Here is a 19,055-nt window from a genome sequence, read left to right on the forward strand (position 1 = left end):
GTCATGCTCACTCAAGCACCCAGCGGCTCATGCACACACTTGGACACACTCTATCCTGTGCGTGTGTGTGTGTGTGTGTGTGTGTGTGTGTGTGTGTGTGTGTGCGTGTGTGTGCGCGTGGGTCTGTGTGTGCGTGCATGTTTACGTGTGCCTCGTCTTCTTGTGTAAACCACTGGCGGCTGACCCCTGTGTGTTTTGACGAGGGCCCGGGACGTCCTGAAGAGCCCTGGCCGGCGGTATCGGGGGGGGGGGGGGGGGGGGGGGGGGCTCTCTTACTCTTCCCCGCGCTTCCTCTCGTAACATTGTTTATCCCCGTCCCCCGTCTCCCCCCGCTCCTTCCACAACCCTCTTATCGATATTTTATCTCGTCTTCCTCACCCGTAGCCGAGGGCTCTCTCTGTGTTTTTAGCAGCGTGAAGACAGCCGGTGAAGGGCTGGATGGCTAGGTAAGTGTATTGACGAGTGATGTTAAAGGAGGCTGTAAGAATGCCCCACCACTCTCCCCCCTCCTGCTCTTTCCTCCCCCTTCCTCCTCTCCTCCAGACAGGAAGTTGTGTTCAAAGGTCGCGTGTTCTTCCTTGTTTGATCTAAATCATCTCGCTGGCGTCTCGACACAAATTAGTTGTGTATTAGGCTGTAAGACTCCTGTTGGCTGGGTTTGTTGTTGTTATTCTCCCAGAGACGTCCTTTTGTTTATTGTCTGTGACCAGGAATTCTAAGTGGGGATGACAGGCCAATTTATGACTTGGTTTTTCGGCTTTCGTTTCGTTTGATGCAAGACTTATAATTGAGCAGTGTTGATGGTTACCAGTGTTCAGTGTGTAGTAACGCTTCATGCTGTTGTTCATATATTGAGAAAATATGTTATTGTTATTACTGTAACATCTGAATGTAAGTATTAACAATCTGTTAATGTTAAGTCAACGCACGGCCATCATAGCAATTTTTATATCTGCGCCAAATTACCGAGCATTTGCTTCAGCCACAAAAAAGAAAACATCCTATTGAATCCCTCTCACACATTTAAATGAGGAATGTTTTGGGTTTTAATTCCTTTTGCTTCCTGGTTGTATGGGTGGCTAATGTGTTGAGCAGATGTAGGGAAGAGAATCAGGATTTCCTGGGAGCTGCAGTCGTGGGCTTGCAGCCTGATCTGCTCTTCACTCAGTTTCGTGTGTGTGTGTGTGTGTGTGTGTGTGTGTGTGTGTGTGTGTGTGTGTGTGTGTGTGTGTGTGTGTGTGTGTGTGTGTGTGTGTGTGTGTGTGTGTGTGTGTGTGTGTGTGTGTGTGTGTGTGTGTGTGTGTTGTCCATCACATACTCCCCCTGCAGGGGCTCACTGTAAGCCCCAGTGGGATTTGTAAACTGCTCACGTTTGTGTCAATGGGGCCGAGAACAGGCCGGGCGCGTCAGAAGAACTCGGCACATGCTGACAAATGTGGAGTTGTGCTGATGCCCTTTGTGGCTTCCATCAAAAAGAACAAAGAAACACGTGCTTTCCATGCCTTTTCATTCTTGTGAATTTGTCAATTTTTGCTCCGTGTGGTAATTGTTCTCTAACCTCTGTTTCTCTCTCTCGATCTGTCTCCGTCTGTCGCTCTCTCTCTCCTTCCCTTTCTCTCTGTCTCTCTACTCTCGCTGTCTCTCTCTCTCTCTCTCTGTCGGACTGTCTGTCGCTCTGTCTCTCGCTCTCTCTCTCTGCAGCACGGTGCGCACGTGGGACGTGAACAACGACAAGAAGCACAAGTCGGTGTTCAAGCCCCGCACCTTCCAGGGGAAAAAGGTCACGCCCACCTGCTGTGCCTACAGCCGCGACGGCAAGCTCATCGCCGCCGGCTGCCAGGACGGCAGCATCCAGATCTGGGACCGCAACCTCAGTGTGAGTACTTTTACCCCCCCTCTCCCACCCCACCCACAGCTACACATATTAGAACCCAGCCAGGGGGGAGGGGGGGAGAGTAGACAGGAGAAGACCAGGATGGGAACTTGGACTGTGGTGTTATGGCCCTGGGTGGGGTGTGAGGGGGAGAGAAGGGGGGGGATCGGCAGCGACATGGGGTCAACTGGTCACAGGGCATGGGGGTCAAAGTTGAAAAGGTCACGACAACAGAGCAGGACGAATGTTGTTAAATAAAGCCATGGGTGGGAGAGTCATGCTTGTGTTTGGGAAATGGCCCTAATTTAAACCACGCCCGTTCCCTGGTATCTGTTGTGTTATGGGTGCAATGGAATGCCAACACGCTGCGTTGTAAAAGGGCAAATCGAGACGGCAGTCCCAAATGAAAATATTGAATCATTGAAATAGATGAATGCTATCACGCACAGTAGACCAGTCAGTCTGAAGACGAAAACTGGGATGCTTAACCTCCTTCCCAGTACTACAGTAGTACTGTGCCTTTTCTTCTGGTTGACTTTCTTTCATGGGTACCGTTGCCTGAAGCCCTGGAACTGCTGCCTGCTTTGTGGACGCCAATTAGTCTGCATGACTTGACTTCAACTTTTTTCCCGAAAGAGACATTTTTTTTTTTGGAACACTTCTCAAGCATGAAATATTTTGGGGAAAGAAAACGGAAATTCCAGTCCTAAAATGGTGGTTCAGCTGCACATAGGCCATATGTTGATATTTTTCGTGTCCATAAATCCCCTTGATCAACGATTAGTCGAATGGAAAGTATTACCAGCCAGGATATTTACCCCATGTGACCTATACGAACATATTTCGATTTCAAACTGGGAACATCCAGGAAAATGTCTGCAGCTTCCTACATACATGATCCTGTTCATAACGGTTAACGCCTTAAGCTACGTCAATGCTGATTTACCTTAGGCTGGACTCCAGAAGCACCAGGTTAACGAGGGCCAATGTCTGCACTTCCTTGCTCTAAATCCCCACCCCTTCCTGTTGTGGAGTCCATTGGATTGGCTGACAAATATAAGTGTGGTTTCCCAACCACATCGAGAGTGCCAAACTCCCCCCATCATTGTCTCATACATCTGCATACATCTGTGGTGTAAGCCTGGTCCCCTTGAGACCTGTGCTGTTGTAGTGTAGTGGTGATGTTTGATGATGGATTGGACATCCATGGAGGTCTAATCACCATCTTTGTACTTTTTTCCTTTTATTCGTCTCCGCTCTTTGTTAATTATTCAATTAAGCGATCAAAGTGGGCACATTCCATTTCTCTTCATTCCCGGTGGTTGAGGTTAATAGTGTGTTTTGGCTTTTGGGGCGCATTCCTCTCGCAGATCGCTGCTGTTTACACAAGAGATAGATGACTAAGCCTCACTGCGGTTTATAAAAAATGACTGAAGAGAAAGAGAGCGTATCTCTGTTTGACGAGAGCCTCTAATGAATAAGTAATCTGTCTGATTTCCCCCTTTCCCGTAAATTTGGGCTTCTCCGAAAGACCTCTTCGCTCTTGTCTTCTCCCAGCTCTGGCTGGCTCCCGCTCGCATTAGTTACTCCATCGAAAAAAATAAAAAATCTCCATTTTGTCCATTTGACCACAGCGCTCCACATGTCAATCAAATCTGCGCATTCTTCTCATTGTCCTAATATCTTCCCAACTGTATTTACACATCACACACACATTCCTTCCCTAATACACTCTTAGAAGAGTGAGAGAGTTTTTCAGGGTGTTTGAGTGGTTTGCACTGGAAACGTCTTGCCAGACTGCTCACCACTGAGGATTTGTCGGTTTGCCACAACGCTCCAGTTGTCAATCAAATCTGCGCATTCTTCTCATTATGCTAATATCTCCCTAACTGTATTTACACATCACACTCACATTCCTTTCCTAATACGCTCATAAAGGATTTATTGCTGTAGAAGTGCTATTATTGTTCACTCTTATTGTGTACATCTGTCCTTTTTTAATCCTTTAGTAATGCTTCGTCCTCCGATACCCCCCTTCCTCAATTCGATGAGGTTGAGCGATTCTGTTATTTGAGGGCGATGACATTGACAATCAAGCCGTACCCGGCGAGTCGGAACAGCGTGATTATGCACACTGAGGGGGGTCCAGATTATTCAAATGGGGAAGTAGGCTGCATGGTTATTACACAAAACAATCAGCGGCGGGGGGTGGGGGGGTGGGGGGGTGGGGGGGGGGGGCACGCACGCACTGTCGCGTTTGACTGAGGAATTTGTTTCTTTTCTCCCTCGCTAACTAACTCACTCAGCGTGGAAGCGTACGTTTGTGCTTTGAGTCATGTCCCCCCCCACACACACACACACACACTGTCAGTACACACTCACACGCACGTCGCACGCACATACCCAAGTTCACACACAGCGCAAACCTTTTAGCCCCCGCCCACCCACGCTGGGCCCTTTCCCACCCACCCTAAAACTAAACGGGGCTTTCTATAGCCGCTGACTGCACCTTATTAAAAGTGCTCTTAATTTATTACCCCTGCTTCGCTAATGCTAAATATTTACCCTGCTCCCACTGGCAGCTTACAAATAACAGTGTGTGATCCCTGATTCACAGAATCCCGAGCCTATCAGGCTATGAATGCAGAGGTCAAGACTGCCCTCCGGTCCTCCTTGTCTTCCACACTTGAAAGGGACACAAAGTCCTGAGAGGCAGATAAACAAAAGAGATAACAACTTACCATTTGGTCTTTGAATCACCGGTCCAATGTTTTTCATTCAAATTATGAGCCCTAAAAAGGAGTTGTCCTATATGTGCTCCTCTCTCTGTCTGTCTCTCTCTCTCTATCTCGGTCTCGCTGTCTTTCTCTCTCCGTCTCTCTCTCTGTGTCTCTGTCTCTCTGTCTCTGTTTCTCTCTCTCTCTCTCTCTCTCTCTCTCTCTCTCTCTCTCTCTCTCTCTCTCTCGGTCCTCACTGCTGTATCACCACCAATTACTCATGCACCGAGTATGCACCCCGACGAGATCAATCCCACTCCTGACCTTGATCTGTGGCTCAGCCTGCGGGCCATCTATTGGGGCTGACACATCTCACTCCTGAACTCTGGCACGGGCTGATTGATCCAGTGATAGGAGTCAGGAAGGTCTCCTCCACCGGCCTGCCCCCGAGACGGTGATTGCGTGCTCATGCGTAAAGCCTCAGAGGTCCAGGCCAAAATTGCCAGGGTTCATATGCATGGTTGCCAGGTGAAGTGCAGTCTGCCGTGCCCCGGGCAACGGGCTCTGGGTGGAAGGTGCTGGCCTTGGTTCCAGAGCTTCACTGAGGAGATCAGTGGAATGCGGTGAGGTCGTTGCTCTCTGAGGAGCTTTCATTGCTCAAGGGAAATCCGTGATCAATTCTGACAATCTTTTAATTTGTTTTTTTTGTTCAACATATGAGACATCCCCTTGTATAACCCGGCTCTACCTCTGTTGCTCCTCGCCACTGACGCAACAATGCATCGATCCCGGCTTTAGTTTGGTTGGGTTGCTTAACAAGATTCCCAGTCTGCCCTGTTCCAATTCAAGTCAAACATATTTACTATTTTCCGCATGAATCGACCGCCGGTGCCGGCAGGCCCGTACGTTAGGAGTCAGCAGAGTTAACAGGACCCTCAGCTCAGCATTATGACTCTGCGCAGCGTCACGGCCAACCAGTAAATCCTCCCTGGGTCGTAAAAGATAAGACCCGGCATAAGAGACACCCAGGAGCCTGGGGAGCCAGGAGTCCTACCAAGGGGGGCGAAATGTAGAGCAGAGGATTTGGACGCACGGTTTCCCCATTAGTTGAGCATCGCATGAACACCGCCCGGAATTAGGGTATCGGAGCCACCGATGCTAGCAATGTGTTGCGCTGCACTCGCGTGCTTTGGATAAGTATCACCCGAATGGCGTATATTTTATTTAAATATATATATATCTGTATGTATGGTTTAAAACAAGAGATTGCCTGTACTACAGCTACCAATATACCGCATTCCAATGACCTTTCTATAAGATACTCTTATTCTGCTCCTGGTTGTGTTGGGGATAGGGGTGGGTGGGTGGGGATAGGGGTGTGTAGGTTGGGGGGGGGGGGGGGGGGGGCTCGGGGGCTCGGGCTGACATGCCTCACTTTATCGGTACATTGTGTAGCTGAGAAGTACACCAAAGAACACACAAGTATTCCCACTCACAGAAGGCACGTCAGGATCGCGGCCGCGCACACTCGTGTGAGATATCAAATATGAACACACACGCGCAGGGCACACTCTCTCTCTGTTTCACACACACACACACACACACACACACACACACACACACACACACACACACACGCACACGCGCACACACGCACACACGCAGTGTTACTACCCGCCACTTGTTGATTTCCATGACAGACCAGAGCAGCTGTTCTGGGCTGTGGTTTGGCCACTTGATCCTTGAAGCGTCGAGGGGTCGGCGAGATCCCAGATCTGGCGACACACAGGCCATCATAAAGTGTCTCAGGTGTGTGTGTCGCCGCGGGGTAGGGGGGGAGACTGGTGGCAGTGGCGGTGGGCAATATTTATGTAACATCACTTGGATGGCATCGACAGGAATAGTTTCTGCCTGTGGTGGATCATCATCCTCATCATCATCATCATCATCGTCCTCTCAGGGTTGAAACCCAACGCCAACCCCCCCCCTCCCCGCCGCAGTTGTGGATTTGTGCAGAGTGTCTCGCAAAGCTGTGTGTGTGTGTGTGGGGTTGTGCGTTTGCTAAAGCATCTTGCATGCTACAGCCGTGCATGCTGCAATGCCATCCTCGCTGCTGGACTTTCGTGCTTGATCCGACCGCACGCTGGTAATACTGCAACGCTTCCCTCCATTGTGCTGCCGCGGCTCACCTCTCTACACGTAGAAATGCATGGCAAAAATACAGTTGGGTCCCAAACGATTGCCCTGCATATGAAAGGTTTGCTGCGTAACATGAAGACTTTGGGTCTTAGGATATCTCTTACCGCGTTCTTTTGAACGTGATGTCACCTGCTGGCAAGATGGCTGATAGTATTGGTATTTGACTGGTATTGGTAGCTGCTATTCCCGTCTACTCATCCTGTGTGAATTTTTGGTTGGCAATACAATACGTGATGTGGAAATAGAATGTGGAAGATGCTTCTTAGATATAATGGGAACTTGTGTTGACACCTTCTCCCAGCATGCACTAGGAGATGGCAAAGTGAAAGGAAAAGTACAACAAAAAATGGAGATGATGAAGTGGTTTTGGGTGTTTTAACATTCATAATTTAGCGGAGGTTGCACTTTGAGGCACACACTTGCTTAGGTCATTTCAGCCCAACACTGATCCGATTGAAACTTGTGAGGTGTGAAGAAGCTTCAAGCGACTCATGTTTCACAGGCCGGCCGCATAGATTATCACAGGAAGGGAGTATCACCTGCCAGCCCCCCACCGGCATTAGGACAACAAACACCAACAAGACTCCCTCATAACCGCAAAAGGTTCATAGGAATAGGAGAAGGAATATTATTATATGTAAACCATGGATCCAAAATATGCCACGTTTGTCTGCATCTCTAATGAATGGTCGGTTCTTCGAGATATTAAATATTTGGAAGACAATTACTGGAGTGATTGCTATGTTCATATATTTGTCTTGCCTTGACCTCAAAACTTCTTTGGTTTGACTTTGTCGACACACTCTTTTGCAGACGCGTTCTTACCTCTCTCGGTGAACTCTGATAACGGGCGTAGACGCTGAATATTTAATGTTGAAAGTTGTCCCAAAAAATGTTCCCCCCTGAAGCAACGCTGCTTATCTTGTATCTGGAGTTCAGCGCAGGGAGAAACGGTGACCCAGCCAGCCAGCCCTGCTGGGGGAAAGAAAAGTTCTTATCCCTTTTGAAACACTGACATTTGCATCATTTATTACTTAGTTTTGTTTGTTTTATTAAAAACATTCTAAGTGGAGTTAAGATTCCCTCGAAGCATAGAGAACCCTCTCTTTGGTTTCAAATCGTAATGAATTCTAAGCAATAGTCATACCCCCTGCAAGGAATAGATTGAACGTTGAATGACATCGCAAGTAAGAGAAGAGCTTGCACGAGTAAAAATAAAAGTACATGCAACATGATTTTTTTTCTTAAAAAAAGTTGACAAAAAAGCGCCAGAAAATTACCATTTTAGGAAGAGGGCGCCAGCAGAGCGAGGGGAGCCAGCGCTCGGTAGGCAGTGAATAAGAAAGGGAACGCCGTATCTGCAGCACAGGATAGCGGCGTTATCTCTATCCCCCAGGTTAATAGCTTCCCTTCCATTTACTGGGATTCAAGTGCTTATGACCGTGTTTCCTCTTCTTGTATCTATCTTAAGGGCGCCATAACTCATTTCCTCCCTGGCTCTCCTCCACTGCTCGCTATAGCCCCTTGTCCTTCTCTTTTATAGCCAGCACTTCTCTTATCGGCCCCTCAACGTTCTTGCACACGTTTTCTGTAATCCCCTCTTTCAATGCAGCTTTTGATGCATAATTCCTGTCACAAAATGTCCTTCTGAGTTACCTGTGATGCTTTCAGTGCTCGGCGACCTTCAGAGCCATAACTGGCCCTGGCTTCGTGGCCGTAAGCCCGGGTTAAACTAAAGCTACACTTTGGCACAGCTCTACGTCCAGGATATCAGATATCCACCATATAGTGCTAGGCAAAGCCCTTTTTTTAACTATGGGATCCATCTCCTATATTTTGCGTGCCTTTCTCTTTTAATGCCTATTCTTTGTATTCTCTGCGGTGTGAGATTAAACTAGGGGGTGAATGGTATTGCCTCCCTCCTACAGCGACCTCGCCGTGGCCCAGTTTATACCGTGCACCGCCTGCGCTCCAGTTGTAAAGCACTCAGAATAAGCACTGAGGTAACACGGTATGGCCCACCATCTTGGAGACACCTGTTGGCCGGACCTGAGTTTAACGGCGTCTATCTGCCCAGGGAGCGAGGGGAGGGGGGGGGGGGGGGAGGGTTAGCCCACATTGTGGACGCCTGTTGGAATGAGGTTTTCAGGGATTCTTGGAACTAAATATGCTTTTAAAATGGCTCAGCGACGATACACTGTGCCCCGCCCGCCCCCCAAAACGTAGAGGCTGGTGGGTGTTTAGATGCCATTGTTCCATTTTCCTGCCTTTTTTGAAAGGTCATTAAAAATAACGATGGAATTAACTGTTCCCCATTCAGTACTCTTTGTCCTTATTGGGATAATCCAATTTTATAATGCAATTTAGGGATATTTGTCTTCAGAACTCTCTCAGTTCTACATGCCAACGCACTCGTAGAGATATAGAGATTTGCACACTTAACTATTCACACCTTTAGCTGCAAATCCGGGTATAATCTCATTTATTTCCTTTAATTTATAGCAGCTGGAGTTTAATGTCCTTAAAGGTCATAATTGTTTTTTCGTAAACCAAAGAATTTAAACTTACACGTTGCTAAAAAAAAACATTTTAACTTTAAACTCATGAGTTGTACTCGTTACCCAAAGTAAGACATTATGACATCAGGTGCTTGATTTAAACGTTGTTTATCGGGGATATGTATGCATACAGTATTATGACCTCCCTTTGACCCGTGTCAAGACTGTATCAAGAAAGCATCCCAAGTCAAGCTCTCGAAAAGCTTGAAAGTCTTAACGGGCCACCGGCGAAGATCTTGCATTTTATAAAACATTGGCCTTTATGGTGAGGGTGTAAACCATGCCACCGTGATGCTGCACTAGATATCGATTAAAAAAAAACAACCAAACAGCAGCTGTTGGACAGCCACTGGAGCTCGCCAGGCTACATTTTCGGATGCTTTAGCATGTGGATAATGTTCCGGGCTGCTAGGTTTTCATAGGTGGTGGTTGACTCTCGCTTGAGTCCAATAGTGTACCGTGTCCCGGGAGGAAATGGGAACCGCATGTTGTTTTTGAACAGCGGGAGCATGAAAAGGTCTTTATGTTACTGCAGTGGCAGAGTTCAACATGCATGGAGGAAAAAAACATTTTCAAAGGGGTTTCCATGTCAGAAAAAAAGAAGAAACTTTATTCTTTCATTTTCTTCCTGACCCTTTTCTGAGGGCTGTCACGCTAGTCCATGCCAGTAATATTACGCACCATTTCAAACTCACAAATTGTTGCCAGAATTGAATTTTACAGGTAATTTAGATGAGTAGTCCTGAATGCTGTAGTCTTTTTTCATTAGTCGGGCTTTGAATGCTTACCACCCGTAGGGAACAAAAGCAAGGGCACGGTAATAAGTACTTGCGTAAACTGCAGTTTGGATATTGTAAGATAAGTATAGATAAGTGTGTAATCCAAGTAGTGGTTCAAAGCATAGTTTCAATTTGTTATCCAACGATCCATCGCCTCTTCCCACACACTGCTATCGTAACGGTCATACGGGATTAAAGGAGGTACGGTGAGTAGCCGTGCTGTTACATAGAAATGGCTCATTTTAAACTGGCTTGTCTCAATGTAAGCCCATTCAATTAACTCCATTTTCCTTTCACTTCCAGGTCCACACAAAGTTCCACTGCAAGCAGGCCCACACCCCGGGATCCGACCCGTCCTGCCTCGCCTTCTCCTACGATGGCACCACTCTGGCCTCTCGCGGAGGTAACAACAGAATACTGACCTACTTACTGTTTGAACGAGGGTCATACCATAATGTACCAACTGTCCCCTTGAAAACGACTGCCAGTCCTTACAGTATTCTTAAGCACTACTGCCAGCCCTTACCTTATCCTTAAGAACTATTGCCAGCCCTTACCACAGCCAGCCCTTGCCTTACCCTCAAAAAACGAATGGCAACCCTTACTGTACTAATAAAACTACTTCCAGCCCTTACCACACCCTGAGAACTACTGGCAGCCCTAACCGCACCTTTACAATGTGTCATATAACGGTATAATTCAGGAGCTTGAGAAATTAACTTTTGCTGCCTCCAATTTTGGGGATTTTATGGTGCTATTGTTTAGCTTGGCAGATGCCAAACAAAATTGGCCTCTGCAGCCAGAAAACAGCTAATCACAAATCAAAAGGAGAAATTTGACTCAATCAACAAAATAAACATCAGCCACTCGTACACATACGTGGAAAGTTCCACTGTTTACTCTGAGCTCTTAGTTGATTAGCTTCTCTCTTGGGTAGCACTTTCAAACACTGGCTAAACCATAGAAACAACCAATAAACAGGCTGTTAGCAGTCATCGCTTACTTTTATTAAACAAATGGTTATTGAATGAACATTTGGTCCTGCTTTACTGTCCATTGCAGTCTCATTTTAAACAACATTAGGAGAGACCAGATGCAGTCAAGTCAATCAAGTCAAGTTGGTTGTATTTGTATAGCCCTTAATCACAGTAACTGTCTCAAAGGCCTTCACAGGCTCCACATTATACGACCCCCCCCCCAACCCTAAGCACCCTATAGGACAAGGAAGAACTCCCATAATCATGAATGAAGGAACATAGAAGAGGGATCCCTCCTTCCAGGGAAGGTTAGGGGGTCCTGGGTGCCCGACATGTGTCTATTAAATAAAACAGAGCTCAAGACAAAGGAAACTGTTTCAATGAGAAAATGAGTAACAAGTCCACGCGGTGGTGTTGAGGTGGTAGCTTGTGCGTGACCCGATCTCTGTCTGACTTCTGACCCCTCTCCACGACTCCTACTGTCCTCCTCTCCCAGGTGACGACACCCTGAAGACCTGGGACATACGTAACTTCAAGAAGCCTCTGAATGTGGCCACCGGGCTCACCACCTACTTCACCATGTGAGTCACCGCCCTCTCATCCACGTTCAGACGAGGGACCGTTTCCACAAGCAAATTGATGCCCATTACCAGTCCTGGGAGGCCATCCTGATTTTGTTCTGTTCCCCTCTGCGCACCAGTCTTGCCTCGAGCCCTTTAGAAACAAAATGACATGATGAATCCACCCTCGAGGTAGGGAGGGAGGGAGGTTCATGAGCAGCGGGGAGCGTCGCGGTCCGCAGCTTTCTCTAAAACAATGGTGGCGCCGAAAGGAGAGTGTTGCAATAGACGGAGCAATAAAACCTTCTTGATTAACGGTATTAAAAGATGATGTGAAATAGTCATGGAAGGACTTTCTCTGAGGAGACTGTGTTTTTTGCTTGACTTCCAACCAAATTGAGACGGAGCATGCAGAGCAAGAGCGTGACTGAAGTTGTTATTTAATACACTTTGCAGTAGTTTTCGCAAACCCGTAAAGGCCGTGCCCATTTGTGGAAATCCATCATTCACCGCCAAGCCAGAACCCAAAAAAATATCCTTTGCGAAATAAAACCGTGTGGAATGGTGGCTCACCGACGGTGTGTTGTGATTTCCCTACCAGGACGGACTGCTGTTTCAGCCCCGACGACAAGCTGGTGCTGACGGGCACGTCGGTGAAGAAGAACGAAGGCAACGGGAAGCTGGTGTTCTTCGACAGAGCCACCTTCCAGAAGGTCTACGAGGTGGAAGTGACCAACGCAGTGAGTAATGCCTCAACGTCCGCTATGATTGATAGATATAGATGTGTGCTTTATTGATCCCCAGGGGAAATTCAAAGCCCAGGTAGCTTGAAGACAATGGTCTTGGAGTTGGAAGGGGATGTATTGCGTATATTTGAAAGTTGAAGATAGACATTTATTTAATGATATAATAATGTTCAATGGGAAATGTTTTAATTTGGCATTTTTTATTGAGATTGAGTGCAAATATTTACAAACAAGATATTCAACTGCAGAGAAAATGCAGTTTTGAATTGTTTTATTCACAGCCTTCTCCCCAATACCATATGCTTAATATTAGACATTTCTATTCTCGTTTCTATCCAACTAAACTGGGCCCAGAGATAAAATGGCTATGTAGGAAAACGAGTAAATAATGATTCACGCTTCAGCAACAATGAGCTGAACCAGCTCTGCATCGGTTATCCTCGGCTTTCGTCTTTAACTGTCTTACAGACAGCAAAGATTTAAACGGGACAACAGAAAACGAGCCAGGAAATGGTGAATTAAACGACTTGCAGTTTCTGTCTTGTAAAATATAACACTTAATGGAAACCATGCGCGTCTATGCATTCCCAGTAAGTGTCAGTCTCCCTGAGAAGAGCATAAAAAACAATGGAGTCCGTCGGACTGCAGGAGCGAGTGTCCCAACCAATGAGTGTTTTTCTCTGTGTTCCCCTCAAGCGGAGACGTGAGGGGGGCCATTTTGTCAGCCCTGCCACAAATTTATTTGGGTGGATCACCGTTTTGGGATAAAATTTAGTAGAATGCTAGGGGAGGTTTAGTGGAGGGAGGAATGTCACGAGGTCTGCTTTTTTTACTGCCAAACTACGAGAAATTTGGGAAATGGGACCTTTTTTGTTTTTTTGCGTCACCGCAAACTTTTGGACGATGATCTGCCGGTTGCTTTAAGAGCTATTGCATTGGTGGATTTGATTTCACATCCATTTCAAGCGCAAGACTTGGGAGGGTGCTGTCTCTTTAACAAACTAAAGATCAGATAACAAAAGATGCAATAAAATATTTTAACCACTCCATGCCACTATAGAAACTCATGCCTCCCAAATCCATCTGGGGGAGACACCCCGACGAAGGTGCTAAAAGGAAGGCGTAGGGAAACTGTCTCCATGTCACTTTTTTCTTTGGCTTTTTTTTGGTGCGACTCCCTTTATTCTTCCCTGCGTTCCCGCGGCCCCTTTTGAGCAGATTTACCACTGTGTACGTTTAATCATAACAGTGGGGTCTGAGGTAGGCTAATGGCCTCCAACTCTGTCTCTCTCTCTCGCCTCAGACAGTCACTTTCTCATGGGGATTGACTCGACAACTTTTAAGAGAGAGAGAGAGAAAGGAGAACAAAGAGAAACTAGGTGTGTGTGTGTGTGTGTGTGTGTGTGTGTGTGTGTGTGTGTGTGTGTGTGTGTGTGTGTGTGTGTGTGTGTGTGTGTGTGTGTGTGTGTGTGTGTGTGTGTGTGTGTATACACGTGTAAATGAGCCCACGTAGTATCAAAGTGTAGACAGGACTATGGTGCTGTTATTAATAGAAGGGAGGAAGTAAGGAAATCTACTAGAGCCATAGATCTGCCATGTATAGATAAGACTCTCCTACATGGGCCTCTCCTATGCCCATGTAGGTCAGCGACTGTAAAGCTGAATTCAAATTCATTGAAGAGACAAAGCAAGAAGCTGATTTGCCTTCAGCATGAATCTGCATGAATCAGAACTCCTTTATAGCTGTATAATTGGTGTGCTTCTAAAGGGGTTAAGAAGGGACGATAAGCACCAAATTACCTTCGCTCCAAAGAGTAAGGTGTGGATGAAATTGTGAAGGAAATTATCATTTAGAACGCTCAACAATAACTGGGCTCTAAGTGTCTGGCTGGCGTTAGCATAATGTTTCTGTAATTTGGCCAACGAGGCTACATTTATCGTCAGTTTTTCAAAAGAACAATGCAGAAAACTTCAAAATGAAAGAGATCCTAGTCAACCACATCGACTCTTGATCTTCATCTGACCCCCCATATCTTCCATAACTCCCAGTCCACACACCCAACACCCCAAGCCCTCACCCCTCATCCGACAGGGCCAGCCGCAGAAGGTGGCAAAGGTTTGTTTTTGCAGCGGAATCCGTTATTTCTGGGTGACATCTACTCAGAGGTGGCGGTGGGGGGAAGCTTGATGAATGAGCTATTTACTATGTTTACATCCACGGTCTGCCTCTCGGATGGCCGGGGGGGAATCTAAGTGCAGTCTTTATGAAGTGGTGCAGCAGGCATCCGAGTGAAAGGATGGGCCACCAATCATCTCTACCTAAACAGTCTATATAACCCCAGACCCGGGTTCTCGGGGCCCGGGGAGGTACACTCTCAGGGAGTGGAGGCTGTTTTATGCTCTCCTGATGCATACCTACAGTGGGGTCTGTGTCTCTGCTTATCTCACCTCCCCTCCTTCCTGTCATGTCACATGGGGCAGGGCCCAGGTGAGACTCATGCTGACCTAAGCAGGATGTCCGCTTGTGCATTTGAAATGGATCGTTGTCGTTTCTCTGTATTGAGTTAGCAAATGAATTCCCAGAGGCTTGTCGTAACCCCCGAAGGTATTCCTTGCTTTGTTTTCTCACTTCGGGCCAATGTTTTGATTCTGTCTCTGGTTGGCTCATATTTATTAGATTTCCTGCCTGCTCTGGCTGCTGCTGCTGGAGATTCTAAAACCCTCCTATCCCTGCTTTTTGAGAGATAAGGGAATGAATCGGTCTGTCACATTGAGCCAGAAATTCCTCCTTTCTATCATCATGGGTGCCAATTGCAAACGTTTACCACCGTCACTGGTTGTCATGGTGTTCAATGACAATTAATTATTGAAAAGAATGCAACACAGACTTTAACTTCCTCGGGAGTCTATAATACATATATTTTATATTTATTAATGAGTTGTGTGTGCACGGGTGCATTCCAACTAAATCTGTAATCAGTTCTTTGTTCAGCGTTGGCTAACGATATTGACAAATAATTTTTTTGTGTCGAGTGCGCCATGATGTTTTAGGCAGATGAAACCACTTCTGTCAGCTCTCGTTGAACCTAGTGCTTCACGCTAACACGTTACACGTCCCCGCTTCGTGGCATTCAGACAGCCATTCCTGGCGACCCCTTTTTTTCTGTAAGTCAGTTCGTCTCTCACTGGAACGGTGGGTCTTTTCAACCACACACAGCACTGACGCTGTGGGAATCTGTCAGAGATCCCTTCCCCTCTTTGTGGCTGCTGATGCTAAGCTTCTCCTGTTTTAAGGGGAATCTTGCCATTGCCTCCTAGCTCCTCGCTCAATAAGAAAAAACAACACTTTCACAGGAGATGGTGTGTATTAATTACCCACCGTATAATGGATGTTTCGCCCAGGACAGCCTGTAGCTAAGGTGCTACAGACTAGCATTCTTTCTCTCCTACTGCATCTACTTGGCCTGCGTAGCCTCGCTGTCAACACAAAACACATTAGTCCAAACTCACTAGTGGCTACCCAAGGAACACAGCTGTGTGAGAGAGAGAGAGAGAGAGAGAGAGAGAGAGAGAGAGAGAGAGAGAGAGAGAGAGAGAGAGAGAGAGAGAGAGAGAGAGAGAGAGAGAGAGAGAGAGAGAGAGAGAGAGAGAGAGAGAGAGAGAGAGAGAGAGAGAGAGAGAGAGATGGCGAACGCTGCATAACTCAACCCCAGTTTCATAACCAGCGTACATATTAGGACAATCGGCGCTGAGAACTGCCTTTTATTTACTCTCTCCTTGTTTTGTGTGGTATTTAAACCAGCCGCCGGCGTTGAGCGATGCTAGGAGGTCAACGGGGGGCGACTACCGAATGCGCAGACTAATCAACTCTCTCTCTCTCTCCGTCTCTCTCTCCCTTCGAGCCGTGATGTGCTGTTATTTTGCGGAGTGGAAACTTAAACAGGGCTTTTGTTAAGTGTAAACACGGTACTCTGAATATCTGGTTGGCAGGCCCCTGGCCCCGGACTGGGCCCCGGGGCCGTGTGCTGCGCAGCGCCCTGGGGACCCAGATGGGGGTGGAATCCTGTCTCCCGCTCTCTGTTCCAGAACCACTTCCCCAGCCCAATCCCACCCTCCTCTACCCCCCCTTCTGCTGCAACCTTGTCAGCCTGTTGACCAGCTCGTTTTGTTAGTTTTGTCGTTTTCTTTTTTGTGCGTCTGAATTGAATTGCCAATCAAGATCAGTTTGATCTTGATTTTGCCGGTTTTTTTCCGCTGGCGCTGTGTCGGGTCTCTCTCGATCTTGCCAAGGGGTTTCCTCTGCCCTAGAGCAGGGACACAGTTACGGTACAGTGAGTCCACCGGGCTTTTGATTGAGTGCGCTCTCTCTCCGGAGAATAGGATTCCTGGTTGTCGCTCCTGCCTGTTCCCTGCACCGTGATGAAAGGTGATGTGTAACTTTGGGAACGCTGACAGACTGTTTATTACACCTTACCCATTCACTGTCAGTGGTGCCACTCAGCAACAGGCACAATAGAAAGTGGTCTAAAACACGCATAGGCAGGCAGGCAGGCACAGCCAGAAAAACACTCACTCACTCACTCACTCACTCTCACTCGCACACAAACGCACAGGTGCTTGGTTCTTTGTTAGAATAGTTAAAGCATTAGTATTCTTACTAGATCAATACTTTACACATTTTGTATAAATATTTCACAGGCTATAAACTTCTGGCTAAGGCAACTGCATCTGTAATGCTACGATCTACCCTGGTGTAGTATGTTTTTATTTCCGCGAAAGCCACTTCTTTGTGACTTTTAAAGAATACAGCAACACATTATTGGTTGAAGGACTTCATAGTGTCATATAAATATTTGGTGGGATTAGCTAAAATAAGCCACGCTGTTTATATCAGTTTCTGGATCTTGCTAAATCATCAATTAAGACTGCCATGTGATGTGTAGGACAGATTAACCCTCATCTGTCTAGTCCTGTGTGTGTGTGTGTGTGTGTGTGTGTGTGTGTGTGTGTGTGTGTGTGTGTGTGTGTGTGTGTGTGTGTGTGTGTGTGTGTGTGTGTGTGTGTGTGTGTGTGTGTGTGTGTGTACCTGCATACGAATGACGCACAGGCATGTCTGTGTGGCCTGTGTGCGTACGTACAGTGTGTGCGTGTGTTATACACAGTGAGTGATGGAGGCTCCTTACACTGGGAACTGGATGGGAAGCTGGACAGCTGGGCGTTAAGCAGCTTTAGACGCAGGCCCTGTCACAGAATCTGGACGTCCCGGTCGTGGTCTTAACCACCCACATCCACATACCCTGCCCCCGCCACCTCATGCATGGCCTGATTTTCTCTCTCGCTCTCTCTCTCACTCACTCTCTCGCGCTCTCTCTCGCTCTCTCGCTCTCTCGCTCTCTCTGTCTCGCTCTCTTTCTCTATCTCTCTGTCTCTCTTTCTCTATATTTCTCTATATTTCTGTCTCTCACTCACGCACTCACTTGTTCACTTCCCCTGACTCTTTACCTCTCTGTTTCTCTCCCTCCCTGTCTCTCACTCACCCACTTGCTTTCTCTCTTTCTCTCTGTCTCCCTATATTTCTCTGTCACTCACTCGATCACTTGCTCTGTCTCTCTCTCTGTTTCTCTCCCTCTCTGTTTGTCTCTCACTCACTCACTTGTTCTCTCTCTGTCTCTCTATATTTCTCTGTCACTCACTCGATCACTTGCTCTGTCCCTCTCGATCACTCACTCCCCCTCTCTCAGTCTCACGGAAGGGCGGCGTGCCACACACTCCCATGTGTGCGGGGAGAGCCCGCGCCTGGCCGCTCCTCTCACTCCCCTCTCTTTGTCGTGCAGAGAAAGGTCTACAGTGAGCCCTGAGAGCGATCGGGAAGCAGATGTCTACATTTAGACTGTATGGACGCATGCCACGCAAGCCTCCCTCTGTTCCACACAGGCCTGAGTCACAACACAAGCTTTCCCAGGCCTATGTACCGTGTCCTTCTGCATTCCATGTGAACTGATCGACTACAGTAAGCCCCTGTATGGCTGGCAGCAACACCGTTCTACATTGTACTACATTGTACTACATTGTTGTTTTATTGCCGCGGAAACCTCTGCTCAGGGCTGTTTGTCCCGGGGCATGTCAGAGTCCGTGTAGAGACATTCCTGCTGGACATGTTGTGGAAGGCATGTCGTGAGCAGGAGGCCTACAGTAAGCCTGTATGTCGGCTGTCGGAGGAACATGGCTGTTGTACATTCCGGAATGCACATGGAAACATGTGAAGTGCAGCTGGGGCTGTATCGTAGGGATCAGCGCAACTACAGGAGGTTTTCATCACAGTAGAGTGGGATGGGGGGGGGGGGGGGTACCCTATGCTTTTACTCACTGCATGCACACGTGCACTCAGGCACGCACACACACACACACACTCAGGGACACAGGGATCTGACTCTGGATGAATATGGTCGCTGTCGCCTTTTGGCGGTGGGCCATCCTCTCTCTCACACACACACACACACACACACACACACACACACACACACACACACACACACACACACACACACACACACACACACACACACACACACACACACACACACCCTCTCCCACCAGACAAAGACAGACAGACAGGGGATCCAGTCCACATCTTAAACCACCAAAT

At 47.4% G+C, this 19,055-nt stretch overlaps 1 protein-coding gene across 1 annotated transcript in view; it reads left to right on the plus strand.

Moving 5' to 3' along the window:
• LOC132455906 (WD repeat-containing protein 70) overlaps positions 1 to 19,055 on the plus strand; it is a 43,602-nt gene that overhangs the window by 14,932 nt on the left and 9,615 nt on the right. Inside the window, exons 10-13 of the mRNA XM_060049983.1 lie at positions 1,702 to 1,876; positions 10,430 to 10,529; positions 11,600 to 11,684; positions 12,265 to 12,403. Of these exons, the coding sequence (XP_059905966.1) occupies positions 1,702 to 1,876; positions 10,430 to 10,529; positions 11,600 to 11,684; positions 12,265 to 12,403 (499 nt within the window). The remainder of the gene's footprint in view (positions 1 to 1,701; positions 1,877 to 10,429; positions 10,530 to 11,599; positions 11,685 to 12,264; positions 12,404 to 19,055) is intronic.

This window comes from Gadus macrocephalus, chromosome 4 (genome assembly GCF_031168955.1).
Source record: "Gadus macrocephalus chromosome 4, ASM3116895v1".
Lineage (NCBI taxonomy): Eukaryota > Metazoa > Chordata > Actinopteri > Gadiformes > Gadidae > Gadus > Gadus macrocephalus.